Consider the following 21,412-nt stretch of genomic DNA (forward strand, 5'->3'; position numbering starts at 1 on the left):
AGCATTGTTGTGGCCTCACCTTGAATATTTTACACAGTTCTGCGATCCAGAATAGAAATAGGATGTTAAGGTCCTTGAAAGCAACTAGAGGAGGGCAACAAAGCAGGTAAAAGGGCTGGAAGGCATGTCTCATGAGGAGAGGCTGAGGACACATGGGTTATCTAGTCTAGAGAAAAGGAGGCCAAGAGGTGACTTCCTTGCTCTCTGCAACTCCCTGAGGAGGGGGAGCACAGGGGGAGATGCCAGCCTCTTCTCCCTGGGAACTGATCACAGGATGCATGGGAATGGCACAGAGCTGCACCGGGAGATGTTCAGACTGGGCATGAGGAAAAACTTCATTACTGTGAGTGTGGTCAAACACTGGAACAGGCTTCCTAGTGAGGTGGTTGGTGCCCCATGCCTTGCAATGTTCAGGAGACATTTCAACAATGCCCTCAATGATATGCTTTAACTTTTGGCTAGCCTTAAAGAGGTCAGGCAGTTGAACCAGATGATCTTTGTAGGTCCCTTCCAACTGAACTGATTCTGTTCTGTTCTGTTCTGTTCTGTTCTATTCTATTCTATTCTATTCTATTCTATTCTATTCTATTCTATTCTATTCTATTCTATTCTATTCTGTGGCAAGCCAAGCCTGTAGCTCTCAGCAGATGCTGGTATAAAGCAGGACATGTCAGGATTATGCTGGCCAGATTGTGAGATAGGCTGCTGAAAAAACATATTTGACTCTCTCCTTGAAGCCCCTAAGGAACCAAGACCTTCACTCTGGCTTCCAGCTCTGACCCTGACTCTTGATTTACCTTTTATCCTCTTGCCCCAGTAGTATCTTTTGTTGTGGTTGTTGTTTGATTTTATTTTTGTTTTGTTTTGTTTTCAAGCTGTAAAACAGGTAAGTTTGTGCAGTTAAAGCTGTGTACTTCACTTTCTGTACATCTCCTGGTATTTTCTGCTCTCCCTGTGTCCACAAGACTGTGCCAGATTGAACACAACCATCCAGAAAGCACACGATGCAGGCAGGATGGACAACACAGGAAGGGCATCTGTGGAAGAGGAGGGGAAGTTTAATAGTTACACAAATAAGCAGTGTCTTCATGACAGGAAACCTTTTCCTGTAGAGCAAAAAAAAAAGTCTACACAGTCTGATACTGTGACTTCTGGGATTATACACACTTCAGGCTGTGTGACTATCATTGTGGGAGACTGGAAAGGACTCCTGAGGGAACGAGGGGATGTCATATCACAGACATTCTCATAGTAGTACTTATATGACTGCAGGAAACTTTCCAAGGTGCTCTTTGTTCTGGGGGGTTAGCCACTGCTGGCAACATTGCTGGGTCATGTTAAAATGAATCTTGCCTTGCTGTGTTAATGCCAAATGGAAAGGCTCCTCCAAGCAGGGTGGCAATTAAACTCTTTGTGTGTAACTAGAGAGGACTGTAATTCTGCCATCTACATAACTGCTCTGCCTGATCCTGCAGTATGTGGGTTGTTCCACTACGTTACTGTATGGTGCAGTTCTCATCTGAGGCACCACCAACAAGAAAAAGGCTGTGAAAGAAATGCAAAGGAGAGGCTGAATTGCTTTGATGGATGTGGCCTGTGGTGGAGTGTGTTGGGATGGCTAAGGCAGTGGATGATGGAGTTGAATTTGATCAGACTGAGAATTGGAACAGCTATCAGAAGGATGATGGGATAATTCTTTCAAAGCAATGCATGCTACTGATATGCATTATGAGCACGATATTTCTGCTATAACATGATCAGTGATGCTAAAAAGGTTAATGAAACGTGGGCTGCAGCACTTAGTGTGCTGTCCTTTCGGAGACTTCAACCAAGACCTGGAGCAATCCTCCATGTGCCAGCTTCCCACCTTCCAAAAACGGGAAATAATCCTAGAGACAGAGAAGTTACAAGGGACCTACTCCACTTCCACTGCCCCAGAGGAGAATCCTGACATCATGATTTCTGACAGAAGTTTATATGGCAAGTTCTCAAAGACTTACTGAAATAGTGACTTCATATCTAGTCCAACAACATTAATTTTTAAGTAAGTTTTTCTTGACATTTCACTTAATTCTCTCCCTTCTACGTCCCTGTCTTCTTGTCTTACTTTCTATGAATATGGAGAACTGATTATTTCCTTCCTCTTAGCAGTTGTCCTTTACCTATCTAAACACTTCAGTCTTCAGTTGCCCACATCTTTCAATGTTTTCCCAGGGTTTCTCATTTTCTACATATCATTTGAAGATTTTCAATTCTCACGAAGACTTACAAAAGTAGGTTTTTATTGTCTCACTCCTAAGCACTTAGTTGCTCCCTAAAGGAGTCTGGGTGCCCATGGATTAGACACAGTAATGTTCAGCTTTCTTTGCTGAATTAGCGCTGCTTTGTTTTTCTATGTGTATGGAATAAATATGCACTAGAACTGAGGAGTAAGACTTCTGGTTCCATTCTGATATCCCAGTCATTCCACACTGGTACTAAACATATTTTCTTGTTTCAGATCGGGTGTAGGGAAAAAAAAAGAAAAAAGAAAAAAGAAAAAAAAAAAGACATAAAATCAAGGTAATTTTCAATAATCTTCATGCTATTTATTTTGTGGTATTTCTGCACTGGCTATTCTACTCATGATAAAATGTGTAAAAATGCTTTCAAATAAACTGTCTTCTTTCTGCAGTTTACCGGAAGTGTAGCTTCAATGAATTTGTGAAGTGTCCACAGAACTTACATACTTGCTATGACTTTGTGCCTGCTGCTTACAGCCAGGCTGTGTCACATGTTTTCTGAAAAAGTTACTGGTTTTATCAATTTCAAATGGATAGGATACATGCTAAAGAAAACATAGGCATCAGATCCTGTTCTCCAGAAATTTTCTCAGTCTACATAAATTGCTAATAATATACAGCAGAAATACTGAAGTCCTGCAAATATGCACATGTTTTCCTCCCATCAGGTTAGAAAGGTATGCCAGACTTGGTAGTATGTGCCATCTCATCAACAAAACTCAGCTTTCTGATTCACAGTCTTTCATTTGTTAAAAACCTTACTTCATATGTTGATCTTACATATACAAATGATCACTGGAGAGATGACAGACAAGTTCTCTTATGATACACGGAATTCCAGACAGAAAGAAGCAAATTGGCAAGAAGTTCCCAGCTACATGCACAGCACAGGGCAGCAGAGATGGCAGTTACTGCTCTATACCCTAGGAATCAAAGCACAGAAAATCTCACGGGAGGCTGCAAGATTGTACAAGAGTCAGTAACACAATAGGAGAGAATCAAGACAAGCACTTTTTGAAATGTATTAGTTTTTGGAAAGCCTGTTTAAATTCTTCATTAAAAGCTGTATAAATGACTGGATTGATTAATGAGTTTAAGTAACCTAACCATGTAAAAAAGTCCAGTAGGATGGGATGAAACCAACATGCATCCTGACAGATTGGTAGGACAAGAGACATGACAAAAAATGGCAGCCAGCAGAAAATGAAAGCTCCCAGAATAATGCCTAAAGTTTTGGTGGCTTTCCTTTCTCTTGCAGCAGAAATTCTTTTCCTTTGAAGGATACTATCTGTAAGTTTTATTTTGACATGATTGATAAGTATTGGGGATCCACTTGAATGGGAATGCCCTTCATGAAGGCCAGCATTAATGGAGCAGAGGGAAGACCCAGCAGAGCCAGTAATCAGGTGTGCAGTAGTAAATCGTTTCCCATATAATGATGGTGGCTTCAGAATCCTTGATCGAGCTGCTACATAAATTCTACCATACAAGATTAGGAGAAGCACAGTTGGGATGTAGAAAGCTCCACAGGTGGAATAAATTGTGTAGGAAATTTGATCTGTGTTCACTGTACATTTTGCAATTTCTTCATGAGTTTTCACTTGCCTCCAGAAAAATGGTGGCACAGAAATACTAATAGATATCATCCAGACCACAGCAATCATGAGCACTGCTCGGCCAGCAGTCCGGCGTTTGGCATATTCCAAAGCATCTGTGATAGCCCAATATCTGTCCAGTGCAATAACACAGAGATGTAGGATTGAGGCTGTGCAGCATGTGATATCCGACGATAACCAGATATCACACAACACTTGGCCAAAGGCCCACGTGTGGGTGACAGTGTAAGCAATACTGATGGGCATCACTAGAACAGACACTAAAAGATCAGTCACTGCCAAGGAGCCAATGAGGTAATTTGCAGGTGTGTGGAGCTTTCTAGTCATAAAAATTGTAATAACAACAAAAACATTTGCAAGGATCGTTGCCAAAGTTATGACAGACAGAAGGACTGACAGGGATATCTTCAGCCCTAACAGTGTCCTTTCATCCAAAGCCAGTGGTGTTTCGGTAAAATTTAATGACTTATTTGCTGAGCTCTGGAGAGAGAACTCTGATGAAAGGTTATACTGAGTCATCCTCTGTACTGATTTCACTTTCCAATGTAATCTTTCTGGGACAATGAAGAAAAATGCTCACCTTTTTGCTGAAATAGAACTTTTCATACTCGCGTCCAACACTGAAGAAATATTAACTTGTTGAAAACATCAGATTGCACAGTAGACAAGGTACTCTCTTAAGGCAGATTTTCCATCTCATCTTATGTGATGCTATTGTTAAAGCAAAATGTTAACATAATCATCCAAACATGATTCTGCTGTTTACTACAAGAAGTACTGTAAGTTGAAATTCAAGCGTTTTTCATTTTCATCTTGAAATTTCTACGTATATGAAGGCAAAGTCATTCATTATGAACTTTGCACCTTCTCTCTGAACTTTTCTTCTACAAAGCTGCATGAATCAATATTGAAAAGTGGAGGCTGAAACAAAAATGTCTGGCATGTAATTGATGCCCTAGCGTTGGGGACAAAGCTATCCTCAAGAATATTTTCTCTTCCACTCTTAATATCTGAATGTCAGGCTTTTGATATTTATAAAGGACTCTACTGGTAGAGCACTCAAGATATAATACAACGCTGTCTGGATTCCTCCTGTAAACATAATTTCTGCTAGGTTTGTAAATTGGGACCTGTTTCTAAACAGTGCAAGGGTCTGTTTTCATTTATTCCTCCAGACCATTCTGATTTTCTTTTCAACACACATTCAGTCTTCAAATGCTGAAGTCACATGTTGGTTACCAGAATTCAATGCATTGGCGCTGAAGCTCAAAGAATGTTCCAAGTACTGAGATGTTCCTGATCATGCACACATGGTGAATGATTGTAATGACTTGTGGTGATTCCCTCAAAAGAGGAAGAATATGGCTGATTAAGGGGATCTGGAGAAAGAAAGTGAATGTTTTAGTCCAAAATGGTAATACAGGATTTGTGGAAGTTGAGGTATCTACGTATACAAACCACAGGCTTTCCATACGTTTCTTTAGATTCACTTAATGTAACCTGAAATCTTTACAGACCTTAAGAGAACATTCTAAGACAGATTTCCTTGAGATCTTTCAATCAGACCCACTCACAAGTACAAGAATGTCACTTACATTATACCAACCCACACTTTCTTGAAAGAAATCCTGAATATGGATCATGAACAGCTTTGAAGCATGATCCGAAGGCTATTAGCAGAGATGCTGAACTTCTTCAAGAACATAACCATCAGGCTGGCTTCCTCCCAACCATGGATGTAAAATGCCTCTAACAACCATAACTAGTGCAGCTTCACAGCATCTGACAGAGAACTGAGATTCACTTGGTTAGGAATCTATGGAGCAAGAACATCGTATATTCTACATGAAACACTAACATGCCAAACAGCCTCCCTCAAGCTCCTGAGTCCTATCATAATACACAATACACTTTCTGGTTTTGTGTGTTTGTTGTTGTTTGTTTGTTTTGTTTGTTTTTTAAATATCCACCTTCTGTCAATCAGATTTATTTTTAGAGATGCTTTTTCTTTTTAGGTGTATTTTTTCAATAAGGGGACCCAGAAGAATCTCGTATTTAATGCTAAACTGTTACTCTCTGTTTGTTTTTTTTTTCCAAGAGGGCTCAACCCTCTTCATAATGTACACCGTTGTGACACTGAGCAAAAGCTCAGTGGATAAGAACTTTTAAACATAAGAATGGCCGTAGCAAACAAAGAAATCCAGTCATGTGTCTCCAGCAAAAGCCCATGTGCTCAGCCCAACTCTTGCCTTTTTCTCACACTTTTTCAACTCTGATACATTCTTTCTGAGACAGAGGGACCAGAATCACAGAGCTGAAGATGTGGATACACCACAGAATAATGATTCAGCATAATGATATTCCTGTTCTCCTCTCAATTCCTTTCCTAACAGTTCCTGAGATTTACTTTTTTAATCATCACAGACCATTCATCTGACATTTCCATTAAACAGCCCCAATTAATATAATTCCAAGGGCATGAACGGTAACATCAGGATTTATTTCCTGTTTGCTCACTTTTTGCATCTCTCTGTACTGAGTCCCTTCTCCCACTTTTTAACCTAACATTTTTTGCAACTCTGAACAGTCAGTCCTTGTCTTTACTATGCTTGAAGAGCTTTGTCTCATCAGCAGATGTCATCACCTCAGTACTCACATACTTTCCAGATCACAGGTAGTCTAAGCCTCCTTTATTTACCTCCTTTTGCCTCTGGCAAAAGTCTCTTAAAAATCCAAGATGTTATATGATTTGGACTTCAACCAATCCATACAAACATCAACTTTTCCTACTTATTTCAACAGTTTTGTGAGGCAAACTTACCTTTACAAAAGCCATTTTGACTATTCCCCAAAACATTGTACACTATGTGTACAGTAATACTATTCTTTATGATAATTTCAGCAAACTGGCCAGGTACAGACATCAGGTTTGTAGACAGTTAGTCAGATCTCTTTGGAAAGTGTAGCTGTCTTGCAGTTGGAAAGTCCAAATGGACTTCTATGTATTTTAAGCAGAAGTTAAAAACCCCTGCTTATACCATTGCACTTTGGATCTTGAGTTGCATTGAGCTCTTTGGCTGAGCATTATCTGGTCATGTAGATTTGTTATTGTTCATTTTGGCCAGAAATAAAAGTTCCACTTATAAACGTCAGTTTCCTTTATCTTCTCCGCTTTTTTTTTTTCTGTTTTTTTTTTTTTTTTTTCACCTTTACCATCCCTCTGACTCTCTGACTCAGTAGTATGTCATATCACAGCTTACACTTTTAGAGTCTAAGAAAGCTCTTTACCTGAATGCTGGGCCGACCAGACATCCCACACAGGAGAAAACCTAAACCAAAAACATGAGACGGACTGATTAGCAACATTAAAGACAACGACCATATTACCTAAAGACTAAAGCCAAATACAATCTTGATTTCATTTACTGCAAAATGTAATATTGAGCTTTTCCCCATATATGCCAAGAAACAACCATTTTTATAAAAATAAAACTAAGTGCATGCCATCCACTCACCACTACATGAACAATACTAAAAGAAGTCCTCTTGCTTCCAGCAGTTATCAATCACTGGTGAGGGTGGAGGGTGGGGGGCAAATTGCAAAGCATGATGTTTCTACTCAAATGAACTAGTCTGAAGTTAAATTAATTATAAATCTTCAAAATACCAGTCAGACACCCTGACACTGGAAAAAAGGTCTAACAGAAACTAAGCAATGCCTGAAAGATAATAAATTACTGAATTCATTTTTATAAACATACAATGTTTTCAGTGGTATGTTCAACGGAAAAATTCTCCCAAGTCTGATAGTTATCACTTACTTAAAGTGCATTGGCTATTTCCTGTCCCATGAATAAGGCTAACACGACTGAAAGTCAATTTCAGAAGCAGTCCAGGTTAGGTTTCTACACCCTGTGACAGAGGAACAGCTTGCAGGATTTCACAGAATCATACAATGGTTTGGGTTGGAAACGATATTAAAGATCATCAAGTTCCAATCGCCCTGCCATGGGCAGGGACACCTCCCATTAGATCAGGTTGCTCAAAGATGCATCCAGCCTGGTCTTAATGGCCTCCAATGATGGGGCCTCCACATCTTCTCTGGGCAACCTGTTCCAGTGCCTCATACCACTCTCATACTGAAGAATTTCTTCTGAATATCTCACCTAAATTTACCCTTTTCTAGTTTAAAGACATTACTCCTTGTCCTATCAGTATACTCGCTGTCGAAGAGTCCCGCAACAGCTTTCTTTTAGGGCCCCTTTAGGTACTGGAAGGTCTCCCCAGAGCCTTCTCTTCTCCAGGTTGAACAACCCCAACTCCCTCAGCTTGTCTTCCCATGAGAGGTGCTCCAGCCCCTTGATCATCTTTGTGGCCCTTCTCTGGATTTGTTCTAATACTTCCACGTCCTTCTTGTGCTGGAGGACCCAGAGCTAAATGCAGCTCTCCAGGTGGAGTCTCACAGGAGCAGAGCAGAGAGGGAGAATCGGCTCCCTTGCCCTGCTTCCCACACTGCTTTTGATGCAGCCCCAGAAATGGTTGGCTTTCTGGGCTGCAACTGCACATTGCCAGTTCATGTCAAGCTTCTTGTCCACCAAAACCCTCAGGCCTTTCCTCATGAGGGCTACTTTCAAACCATTGAAAATGGATTCTAATCCTTAGAAATGGAAAATGGAAATGACAAATGGAAAATGGATTCTAATCGCAGAAGTCCGTATCTACCTGGGTTCTCAATGCCCAAGGTATTTCTGAAAATATAAGTATCATATATTCTTAATTTTAATAAACTCCTGCACATGTGCATATAAACTATGTCTTCCAGTTGTGAATCTTTGACCAAGAAATATGTACAGCATGTTGAGCAGCTCTTACATGTTCTGACTGGCAGGGCAGCATCTATCAGATATCAATAATCCGGCAAGGCAGCTATTAAATATCATTCATTGGTTTCAGAATAAAATGGGAGATTTAGTTCCCTGAGCATTTTGAGAATGCGTGGGCCTGACAGAATTTTTATTCCCTACTTAGAACTTTATCTTGGGTATTCACTGTGCAGACATTAATATATATTACTTATATGCTAAATTATCACCTGGGACTTATGCAGAATAGTTAGTCAAAATGTTTTTCCCTTACAAGCAGTAAGGTACCTCTACACAATATAATGCATGGAACCACAAAATATATATAGAAAAGTATAAATAAATGAATAAAAGCTCACAGTGTAGTACTTAAACATAACCATAATACAGTTCCATTACTCACAAGTTCTTGAGCTACTTGAATAAAACTGACAGGCAGTTGCTCTGCCCAGAGATATGCAGATGGACATAAAATTCTCTTAAAACCTGTATCTCTGCTATTGTAAAGACACATTTTCTTAATGATTTAACTTCATATGCTATAAATAAATGTCAAATTTAGTGGATTGCTATGAAAACAAAGTTACATGCATACATAAGTGTTTAGGAATCAGGGGCTCTGGATCTACTTTTATAAGTTTCTTTGAATGTACTTTCCTGCTTGAGAGACTTTCTTTCTTAATTTATGAGAGTTGGCAGTCACTACTGTTGATATAAAAAAATATTAATGGTGCTCCAGTTAAAATTAGTACTTTAGTATCATAGAATCACAGAATTATTAAGGTTGGAAAAGATCTTCAAGATCATCTGGTCCAACTGTCCCCATACCACCACTACCATCCACTAAACCATGTCCCTAAGCACCACATCCAACCTTTCTTTCTTCAAACACCCCCAGGGATGGTGACTCCACCACCTCCATGGGCAAACCTGCTGACTCATGTTCAGCCGAGCATTCATCAACACTCCTAGGCCCCTTTCCTCTTCACAGTCTTCTAGCCACTCTGACCCTAGCCTATAGCATTGTATGGGGTTGTTGTGACCAAAGTGCAGGACACAGCACTTGACCTTGTTGAACCTCATGCCATCGGCCTCTGCCCATCAATCCAAACTTTCCAGTTCCCTCTGAAGGGCCACCCTACCCTTCAGCAGATCGACATTTCCCCCCAACTTGGTATCATCTGCAAACTTATTGAGGGTGCACTCAATTCCCTCATCCAAGTCATCAATAAAGATATTAAAGAGGATGGGCCCCAAAACTGACCCCTGGGGAACACCACCGGTGACCAGTCACCAGCTGAATTTCAGTCTGTTCACCACTACTCTCTGGACCTGGCCGTCCAGCCAGTTTTCAACCCAGCAAAGTGTGTACCTGTCTAAGCCATGGGCTGCCGGCTTGTCCAGGAGAATACTATGGGCGACCGTGTCAAAGGCCTTGCTGAAGTCTAGGTAGACTACATGTACATCAACAAACATTGCTATCATCCACCAGGTGGGTCACCCGGTCACAGAAGGAGATGAGATTGGTCAGGCAGGACTGCCTTTCATGAACCCACACTGACTGGGCCTGATCCCCTGGCTATCCCGCAGATGCTGTATGATTGCATTCAAGATGACCTGTTCCATCACCTTTCCTGGCACCAAGGTCAGTCTGACAGGCCTGTAGTTCCCTGTGTCCTCCTTATGACCCCTATATAGATGGGCATCACATTAACAAGTCTCCAGTCATCTGGGACCTCTCTGGTTGACCATGACTACTGATAGATGATGGAAAGTGGCTCGGCAATCACCTCCGCGAACTCCCTCAGCACCTTCAGGTGGATCACATCTGGCCCCATGGACTTGTGACAGATCAGGTAGAGCAACAGGTCTCTGTTTCCACCTGAACTGTGGAGGGGTTATTATGCTACCTGTCCCAGACTTCTGGTTAAGGAGGCTGAGTACTCCGAAGATAAGTGTTCTGGCTAGTATGTAATTAACATTAGTTATTATCCAGCTAAAATGAATGTCTTCCCAATAATTTAATACTTTTATTTACTTTTATAATAATTTATTTTTATATATACTTAATATACTTTACATATACCTATATACAATATATATATGTTTATAATACTTTTATTTATTAATACTTTTTTTTCAACTAAGAAAAATCCTGAATGGGCACACTTGCAAACGTGAGGTTAATAGCACCAAAAGATAGTTAGACTGCCATCGTGTGGACAATGAGCATACTTAACGGCAGCCCGTGCACAGGAGACAGGAGAGATGCCCAAAATTTCCGAAGATACTTAGTCCACAGCATAAACTAAGTCAGGACACATTCCTGTCCCTTCTGGAGTACAGCTACCATTAGGATGATTTTTGCAGAAAGCAATTTTATGATGCAGCTGACAACACATTCTGACAATGCTCAGGTGCAAAGAGAATGCTTTGGTGATCCCATGAATATCTGTGTCGGTGTGAGGTAAGCAGTATATACAGAAATAAATATATTGAAATGAAATTGCTCAGAATTTGCTCTTTCACTGAATAGAGCAGAAAAAAGATAGAACATGATGAAATATCTTTTAAGATATTGAAAATGTTTCTTTTAACTTCACACTGAAGTCAGAGGAATTAGAGAGTATATGCTCTACCTTGTAGCTGGGTAACAGCCAGGGACGGCTTAAAATGGTGCTAAATTTCAGGAAACCAATGAAAATCCATTTGCTTTCCCATTGTTTCATAACTGGCTTTAATTTTTCATTTAAACATAGAATCTGCTATCTTGCCTAAATAAACTATGTATTCTGTCATGCTGAAACCTTGACCAGTAACGAAGACACACTCTGTGTGACCTAGCAAACAGCAGATGGCACTCCTAACAATACTCATATTTTTGAAGAAGACATTCATAGGAGAACTCAAAAGAGGGAGACGTTTCTAAGTTCTTGTATACTAGGGACAATGACTCAAGTACACAGCATTAGAGTGCTTGCATAGTCCAACTTTGAGACCAGAACACAAACCAAAGACAAGACTTGCTCAAGAAGCTATAAAAATTTGCCAGTCCACAGAACATAGTCAAATCAAGACACATCTTCCGGGAGAAAAACAAAGTAACGTGACAGTGTATTGTACTGAAAAATTAGGACCACTGAAAATGCAGATTGTGTAGACGTCAAAAGGTGGTAAAATCAGTAAAATGGAATGTGACTAGATTTGCATGCACATAATGCATGCACAAAGTTCCAGTACGAAGAACTGGATATGCTGCAAAAGTAATCATAGTCCTAACTAGATTCCTGGCTTTGGATTAAGCTGTCTGAAACAGATACGGGAAGGAACAACATTTTGCAAAAGCTATAGATGAGATGGAATAAACTTAAAAAATATATATACTCATGTACCTTGCACAATAAAGTAGAATTAGGTAGCACCATGTACTGAAACGTCTACCACATTATTATCATAAATGAACAAGAAAATATATTGGAGAGAAAGTTTAAGAACAGCAATGGTGATTATTTGTGGTTATTTGCTGTCCATTACACACAAGCTAATGAGCCATTTGAACTTACTGTTAGCAACCTGTTAGCAGAGTAATCTCGAATAGAAGTATCCTCATACGATGAGGAAATCATTTCAACACTGGGTACATAAACTAAACTAAGAGCAAAACATGGGGAATCTAAAAAACTGTCCCTGTTAGCTTGGGACAAGCTGCCCTGTCCCTAGGAAAGAGGAATGAGCACAACTGCAATTGCTCGTTTGTTTTTCACTAAAGCAATGACTGAGAGCTGGAAGTCACAGTTCTTGGGAAACGCCTAAAGCACTTGCAGGAAGCAGCAACCCTCAAAGCCACACTAATGTCACTCAGCACTTAAGGCAAGATCAATTCTTTGCTCCACTGTTCTCAACCCCACTGTGTGTGGCAGAGTGATGTTCCCCTAAGATGTCTTGTGCTCCTGCCTGGAGGACTTAGCATGGTTTTGCAGAGTACAGGACCACTTTTGCTGGCAGGAGGGAGCAGACACTCGTCATGGTCTCAGCCTGTTGTCCTCCCTCTCCCATAGCCATGAAATTGCACTGTGCACTCTGGGCACACAGCAGAGGGCCTTGTTTTGGCCAGTGTCCTGTGGGTGCCCCTCACAATGCAGCACAAAGGGTGGATCCCTCCTGCCTACACATCAGGCAGGTAGTGTAGGCACTTGCCTGTGTAGGCATCACATCTATACATAAACCCAGGTCTATCCACATGCATCCTGATGTTTTTCACAGGATCCTGATTCCCTTTGTAGCAAGCATGTGCATTAGTAGAATAAATTATTAAAAATTCTTCAGACACTGAGCTGAATCAACAGGAGCACAAGTTTGCACCTGAATTTCTCATGGGGAGCAGCAAGACAACTGTGTTACTGGTTAGAATTGTTATTCTGATTATTCAAGACATTTCTGAGCTTTCACATGAGATCTCAGGTGTATCAACACCAAACAACTTTTTAATACTTGAACATATTTCCAGAAGTAGAGCTTTAATACTCCAGTCATAGCTATTTTGCACCTTCCCGACCTTTATTTGCTATGAGATGACTTAATCAGCATTTCTTAATTCAACACGCTATTGCACTTCATCAATTATCTAACCAATATGAGGAAATTACAAATCTCATATACCATACGTATAGATTAACCATTGATTGATAGCATTATATTGCTAGTCAAATTAAAATGTGTATTTCCAAAGCTTATTATTATAAAACTTTATTTTCTTAGCTTTATTACATTAGGTCTACACTGATATATCAATTCTGTTTGCTATGGATATAACGTTTTCTACTTGTTATTATTAATTCAGTAATATGAACGCTGTTTTCAGCATTCCTCTCCTTGTCCCCTACTTCAGTGATGTATCATGTGCAAATAACAAAGTTAAGGTGGGATTCATCACAATCCACTTAGACATCTGAGAGTCAGAGCCGGTCAGCTGCTAAGACAGCTTGAATAACCTGCCCTTCAGGGAGAGCATCTCTCTTCCTTGACTGTAAGGGGAGCTGGTACAAAAGAGTTCATGTTTCCAGAGAAGTATACATGATATTTCACATGTTCACTCTAGCATGGTTCATGCAGCACAATTAAATCTCTAACGCTAAGATTATTGTAACTATTTCAAAGTAAATCAGGTATGCTTATTTTGTTTCTTTGATAGAGAGAACAGTAATCTAAGTGCTAAATTGTATAAAAAACATGTCCTATTTTAAAATAGCAACTATGGTAATTAGCAAGCAAGTACTGGCAATGTTTAGTACTTTCTCTTCCCCCTTCCCAGTTTCTATTTTTTTGCTCAGCTTTGAAGAAAATGCTGTTTATTTTCTCTCTCCTGTCTATATACATGGCCAGTGTGTAAGAGCTATCCAGCCCATGGCTAACTGCCAATCCACAGCTGCTGATATATCTTTTAACTAAATATGACTTCTGATGGGGCTTTGGGCAGCCTGATTTAGTGAAAGATGTCCCTGCCCATCACAGGGGAGCTGGACTAGATGATCTATAAAGGCCCCTTCCAACCCAAACCATTCTATGATTCTATGATTATCAAAAAGAAAGGTTGGGATTTAGTGAGCAGTGATGCTGATAGATGCTATAGCACAGCGTACGTTACCATGATTTCTTTGGAGGAAGAAGCTAGGGCACTTAGCTCTAGCATTACCTAAACTCCTTAACTCCATCAGCCTTACAGTGTCCAATGACAACCACGACAGACATCTCCGATGACTTGCTTTCCTCATGTTTCCCCTTCCATTATTATTCAGTATCATACAATAAGTGGAATTATAAGGGCTGATCAGATATAGTGTGGTATGAGATTAAACACATCGGATGAGATTCATACAACTAAGCAGTACATATCACAGATGTCAGTCAATGACCAACATGTCAGTCAATCACCTGACCTAAGTTAACTACCAGGAAGGAAGATCATATTGTTGCTTACAATTTGATGAATCTCATCTCAAAAGGACTGATTTCTCTCCTCTGACTATAAAGAAAGTTTAGAAAATTAGCTCAAATGTAGGTGACTGACGTCTAGGCACATATGGGCAACTAAATGTCCCTGTGAAGCCCAGCAGATAGGCATGCAAAGATGAGGTTGCATGAGCCCATGCCCCCAGAAGTAGCCTTGTGCCAAGTCTTCCATCACACTGAAGGCCTCTCAGTGCCAGGTGACCTGTGCACAGCACAGACACAGAGTGAATTTGGGTTTGCAGACAAGCCCAGAGGTGCCTTTGTAACACAGGCATACCCAAGTTCTGCAAAGTGGGATTCAGGCCAAGTACAGTGATGCTGTTTCTGATCTGGACAGTCTTATTGCTGCAGAAGGCCTGACCTGGCATGTCTGTGTCCTGATTTTGCTTGGGATACAGTTAGCTTTCTTCCTAGTATCTGGTATGATGCTGTGTTTTGGATTTAGGATGAGAATAATGCTGACAACACACTGATGTGTGGCACTTTTATAATCAGCTGTAATCCATAATCATAGATGCTGGAAAGAGATACAAAGAAGGAAAAATACTTGCAGGTTCCAGCCAAACTAATTGCGCTCAGTTCAGCACTGCACCGTGCTCTGCTCTGCAGATCATCTGTCGATGCTTTATTCAACTTGGTTTCAAGGTATGCTGCCATTCCCATGAGACTTCATCTCTGAGCAGTGGTCCATTAGTTTCTCAGGGCCATCCAAATGCATCAAGTTTCACTTTTAAGCTTTAGCCATTTTTTCTTTGCCTGCTTTCTTTTCCAGTCCAGAACTCCAGAAGAAATACAATTTTTCCATGTACAGCTTTGTAACACACAGTATCATACAGCTTTGCCTGTAATGGAATTTGGAAGGCATTGGTTGATGTGCTGATATTTTCACTGAAATAAACAGTCATGAATTAAAAATACAAGCTACGATGTAAAATTGATCTGCCTAAATACATATGTTTAATCTGAGCACCCACATGCCCTTCATTCCCCATCTCCCCCCTTACTGACAACACAGGGAATGAGGTAGTTTCAGAGGGCAGGACAGTGACCATTCATGCAGTGCTTCCCCACCTAGTAAATAAAGTCAATATGCACATTTGCAGAAACATGGCCTTACACTTCCTGGAAAAAGCATTCATTTATCCTGCTCCTCCTTACCCTCTGTTCTGGACGCAATTCAGGAAGAAACTGGGAACAACCTTGGGCTGAATGACCTCATCCAGAACTGGCAGCCAAATGTGTCAGAGCATACACAGGGGTTTATCTACACACATGCAGAATGTAATTCTCCTGTGATGGGAACTAGAAGGCCCAGAAGCTGGTACTGCTTTCAGTAATGGCTTGGTTAATGAAGTGGATGGTAGACTTCTTCCAGTGATATAACACTGGATAGGTTTTAGCATAAAAGAGAACAAAATTAAGATCAAATTTGAGTATAAGAACAAGTACAAGGTATTTGTACTGCATGGCATCCAGGGGATCAGGCCCAGACAGCACAGGTTTATGAAATGCAAGTCCTGCCTGACCAACCTCATCTCCTTCTATGACCAGGTGACCAGACTGGTAGATGAGGGAAAGGATATTGACGTAGTCTACCTAGACTTCAGCAAGGCCTTTGACATGGTCTCCCACAGTATTCTCCTGGGGAAACTGGCTGCCCGTGGCCTGGACAGGTATACTCTTCTCTGGATAAAGAACTGGCTGGAGGGACATGCCCAGAGAGTTGTCGTTAATGGAGTTAAGTCCAGCTGGTGTCCCGTTACAAGCAGTGTCCCCCCAGGGGTGGTACTAGGGCCTATCTTGTTTAATATCTTTATTGATGACCTAGATGAGGGGATTGAGTTTACCCTCAATAAGTTTGCAGATGATACCAAGTTGGGGGGAAATGTCGATCTGCTGAGGGGTAGGGTAGCCCTTCAGAGGGAACTGGAAAGTTTGGATTGATGGGCAAAGGCCAATGGGATGAGGTTCAACAAGGTCAAGTGCTGGGTCCTGCACTTTGGTCACAACAACAGAATCACAGAATTTCTAGGTTGGAAGAGACCTCAAGATCATCGACTCCAACCTCTGACCTAACGCTAACAGTCCCCACTAAACCATATCCCTAAGCTCTACATCTAAACGTCTTTTAAAGACTTCCAGGGATGGTGACTCCACCACCTCCCTGGGCAGCCTGTTCCAGTGTCTAACAACCCTTTCGGTAAAGAAGTTCTTCCTAAGATCCAACCTAAAACTCCCCTGGTGCAACTTTAGCCCATTCCCCCTCGTCCTGTCACCAGGCACGTGGGAGAACAGGCCTACCCCCACCTCACTACAGCCTCCTTTAAGGTATCTGTAAAGAGCAATAAGGTCACCCCTGAGCCTCCTTTTCTCCAGGCTGAACAAGCCCAGCTCCCTCAGCCGCTCCTCGCAGGACTTGTTCTCCAGGCCCCTCACCAGCTTCGTCGCCCTTTCTGGACCCGCTCGAGCACCTCGATGTCCTTGCAATGGACAATGCAACCCCATGCAATGCTACAGGCTAGGGTCAGAGTGGCTAGAAGACTGTGAAGAGGAAAGGGGCCTAGGAGTGTTGATGAATGCTCAGCTGAACGTGAGTCAGTAGTGTGCCCAGGTCGCCAAGAATGCAAACAGCATCCCAGCCTATATTAGAAATAGTGTAGCCAGCAGGAGCAGGGAGGTGATCATCCCCCTGTACTCAGCTTTAGTGAGGCCACACCTTGAGTACTGTGTTCAGTTTTAGGCCCCTCACTACAAGAAGGTCATTGAGGCCCTGGAACATGTCTAGAGAAGGGCTACAAAGCTGGTGAAGGGCCTGAACACAAGTCCTGTGAAGAGCGGCTGAGGGAACTGGGATTGTTTAGTCTGGAGTCACCATCCCTGACAGTGTTAAAGAACCACTTGGACGAGGTGCTACAAGAGATGATTTAATAGCTTAGTGGGTAGTATTGGTGATAGGAGGACAGTTGGACTAGATGATCTTTTAGATCCTTTCCAACCTTGAGTTTCTATGATTCTATGATTTGTATTTAGTTCAGGTAGAAATAAGCAGCTGTCCTAGCATATGATGGAGTGTAACCAGCTAAATAATAGCTCTGCATAGTGTAGGACCAACATGTACTGTCATCAGTGTCAACAATATTGTACCCCTTTAAAGTGGCAAAGACTTTGGTAGATTTGTCCTATTCTTAAATAGGACCTCTGATAGATCTTAATCTGTTCATCTTGAACAAAGCCAAATGGAAGCCTTGTGTTCAGCCTTGGGCACTGTGTTCCCCAGATATGGACCACATAGGAAGAGGTCAAAGGAAAGCAGTGAGGATTTTCAGAAAAGTGAATCTATGAGAATAAACTGAATGAACAGGCATGTCTGGGCTAGAAAGGACTCAGCTGGAGATGTTCAACAGACTTTATATTCATGAAAGCCTGCTGCAGAACAGGAAGGAAAAGTCTGTTCCCCATGACTATGACTAATATCACTGAAAGGAGAGGGATTTAGCTGCACCAAGGAAAACTGAGCTGTTAAGACCTTGCACATGGTAAGGGTAGTGAAGGTCTTAAAAGATTTGCTTGGAGACACTGTGACATCTCTGTCATAGACATTTTTTAAGAATAGCTTAAACAATCTTTCTGAAACACGATTTCCAACAGCCCAGTACTGAGGAAGCAAAATAGATTAGAAAGGGCCTTTTGCCCTGTGAAAAACAGTGCAAATACTATTTATATTTTTATTTATTTCAATACACTGTAAACTTAGCCAACTCAAAATGAACCAAAATCCAAGACAGTGCAAGCTTTGCAGGACACCATAGTTCAAATCTGAAACTGGCTCAGGACTCAGCTTTATGCTATGATGCACCAACTGGTAAGGAATGACACAACTGCTTATAACAGCTTCTCACTGGGTGCCACTGGGGAACCAGGGCTCCCATTCTTCACCATTTCAGAGCATGAACAGGAGGAAAGAACTTTTCCGTGACTCTGCCAGGTAGGAACACTTTGCCACTGATTTTTGTTCTGCATTTAGGTGAGGACTGTGTACTGTCATCATGCTTACTCTCTGTAAAAGACACTGAAAGCAGCCAGGCCCATCACATCTTCCTGCATTTTGACATGTTTGAATTTAAAAATATACTTTGCAGAACTCTAAAAATGCTGTGAACCAGCATTGCTCACACCACAGAGCAGATTTGATTTTTCTATTTTCTGATTCTCTGCCATTTACTCACACATGCCTGCATTACATGTGCTCAATTTCGATCTCCTTCTAGCCTACCGGAAGTGTGATATAGGGAGTGACCACTGGCTGCAAAGAAGACAGAACAATCTGTGATTTCAGAAGAAATAAGAGTGATGTCTGGTGATTATGCTATTCTGGGACAGCCAGGATCTGGGAGTAAAAGGGAAAAATGTTACGGGCAACATGAAAAACAACAGATTGACAATATGTGTGATATTTGTTCATTTTAATATTTAAGAGGAGTGTATGATGCACAAGCTAAATTCTTTGTTATGATACCATCTTAACTTTGGGGTAAATACAAAAAAACACATCTGTCCTGAGAAACCTCATGGATCTTAGCCATTGCTTCCTGGAATGACCTGTTTAACATTCCATAGACATCAGTATAACAATAAAGAAATTACAATTACTGGCAAAGGTACCTTTCCGCTGCTCTGAAGGCAGCTGCCCACTTAGTTTTGTGAATGATGTTTCTTCCCTGGAGTTTACATCAATCTTAAAACTGGGGAAGAGAAGGTCTCTCTGGGGAAATTTTATTCTCCTTTAAGCCCCTGTCATGTCTCACATATTGGTGTCCACGGTATACTGGAAAAATGATCACTGTCTGCCTCAAACCTTGTCATTGGCTGTTTTATAATTCTGCTGAACTCCTGCTCTTTGCTGTGGTACCAATACTCATCCCCAAAAATATTTCACATCCACTGTTTGCAGCAACAAGAGACATACAATGACAGAACAAGGGCTCGAAGTGACAGCTTTGAACTGGAAAACCCAGCTCACACCCAAGCAGGTACATGCACACAGAAAGAAAAGGATGACTCCAGGAGTATAACATTACAATGCGGGCTCTCAGCTTTATGCTAGCACCACAACAGCAGTGACATTTGGTCGCCATCATACCTGAAGCAGGAGTGAGGAAGAAGCCAGACTGCTGGGTCACTCGTAGTACAAATCAGGATGGCGTGGGATAACACTAGGACCAATCCAACATGACGGATCTCCGAAACACGGTTTTCCGTGTCTCAAAGCTTTCCCTAGATCATTTCACATAGAAATTACACTTTCGAAGCGGTTCACTTCATCTACCAAATATCACTGTATAAATGGGGAAGAAGATCTGCAATATCAAAATGTAAATCATTTAGAACTCCACATTGCTTGTGAGCGCAATGCTTCCCTTAAAGATGAACTCGTACTCACGTCCACGGCCGGTGTTCCTCGGCTCCCACCTCTCCCCACTCAGCCGCGGCTGGGGACCGCGCAGGCCCCCGCGGGCACAACAGTTTCCACTGGGCTGGGGGCGGCCGCCGCAGGCCCCGGCCTGCAAATTCCGCCCGCCCCGCGAGCCATTCCGGCGGCGGCCTCCGACGCTGGGGTGCAGGACGGCGGCCACCTCGGCCCCGGAGCCGACGGGCCGGCAGGGCGGGAGGAAGCGGCGCCGGTGGAGGAGCCCCACGGAGCGCTTCCCGCCCCCGGGAGGGGTCCCCCCCGGTCCCCGGTGGGCTCCCGCCGCAGCGGCCAACTTCGACCGGGCACCGCGGAAGGACCCCGTCGCCCGGCCGGGCCAAACCACGGCGGCGGCGGCCGTCCCGTCGGCGCTGAGGCACCCGCCGGCGGCGCCCTGCAGCACGCCGGTGCCTCCCCGGCATCGCCCCGCGGCCGGCACTCACCTGCCGTCCCCGCCGTCCCGCGCCCGCTCTGGCTGTGGCGGCGCCTACCGTGCCCGCCCTAAATAGCGGCGGCTCCAGCTTGACTCGGCTGCGCCACCGCCACGCGTCTCGCGCCGCTCGGCTCCGCTCAGCTCCACTCGGGCGGGCGCGGCGGCAGCGGCAGCGGCGCGGCTCGCTCAGCCCCGGGGACCGGGCTGGGGGAGCTCCGCCGCCCGCGCTGCCACAGCCCGTCCGGCTGCGCCGGGGTAGCGGGGAGCTAGGTGCTGCCGGCTACGCCGGTCCGCATGCGCCCCGTGGAGCGCCCACGTTTGCCCGCGAGGGGCAGCCCGGGCTGAGGGCTGGGGCACTGGGGCTGCTCTGCCCCGGGCGGCGGGGAGAGGGTAGGGTGGGCTTGTCTCCCTCCTCCGCGGTGGTCCCCACACTGGACCCACAGGCCTTGCTTGCATCACCTGAGCCGTAGCCCGGGTGCTATGTCGCGAAGCGTTGCTCTGGCAGGCTGCAGCATCGTTGACCCTCGTAATTTCAGGTTATATCAGCAGGTTATTTCAGGAAACAGCCTCGGCAAGATAATGGTGATGTCCCAAGGCAGTAGAGGCATAGCCCGTGGCCCAGAGGAGACACGGGTTTGAATGCTTCGCTGGATGGGCTTAAGTAGACGGCTGCAGTGGAAAATGCATCTGTGTGCCTCAGGCTGAGGACTCATTGCCCTGCTGTAGCAGTGCAGACCTCCTAC

The 21,412-nt window shown here is 43.0% G+C and overlaps 1 protein-coding gene across 2 annotated transcripts; it reads right to left on the minus strand.

Moving 5' to 3' along the window:
- Nucleotides 1-2,559: 2,559 nt before the first annotated feature.
- On the minus strand, nucleotides 2,560-20,930 carry HTR1D (5-hydroxytryptamine receptor 1D). 2 transcript variants are annotated; one of them, XM_068657881.1, is made up of 5 exons: nucleotides 20,680-20,930; nucleotides 19,910-20,043; nucleotides 15,321-15,611; nucleotides 7,187-7,227; nucleotides 2,560-5,277 (listed from the first exon to the last, which is right to left on the minus strand). In XM_068657881.1, exon 5 carries the CDS (start codon nucleotides 4,415-4,417, stop codon nucleotides 3,281-3,283), a length of 1,137 nt encoding a protein of 378 aa, XP_068513982.1. In that variant the 5' UTR covers nucleotides 4,418-5,277; nucleotides 7,187-7,227; nucleotides 15,321-15,611; nucleotides 19,910-20,043; nucleotides 20,680-20,930; the 3' UTR covers nucleotides 2,560-3,280. The 2 variants fall into 2 exon arrangements, with proteins under 2 accessions (XP_068513982.1, XP_068513983.1); XM_068657882.1 differs by lacking the exon at nucleotides 15,321-15,611.
- Nucleotides 20,931-21,412: the final 482 nt, after the last annotated feature.

Source organism: Anas acuta, chromosome 21, assembly GCF_963932015.1.
Source record: "Anas acuta chromosome 21, bAnaAcu1.1, whole genome shotgun sequence".
Taxonomy (NCBI): domain Eukaryota; kingdom Metazoa; phylum Chordata; class Aves; order Anseriformes; family Anatidae; genus Anas; species Anas acuta.

Bases quoted from the DNA above. Each gene is read 5' to 3' on its own strand.
- HTR1D (XM_068657882.1), bottom strand. From the start codon at position 4,417: ATGACTCAGTATAACCTTTCATCAGAGTTCTCTCTCCAGAGCTCAGCA.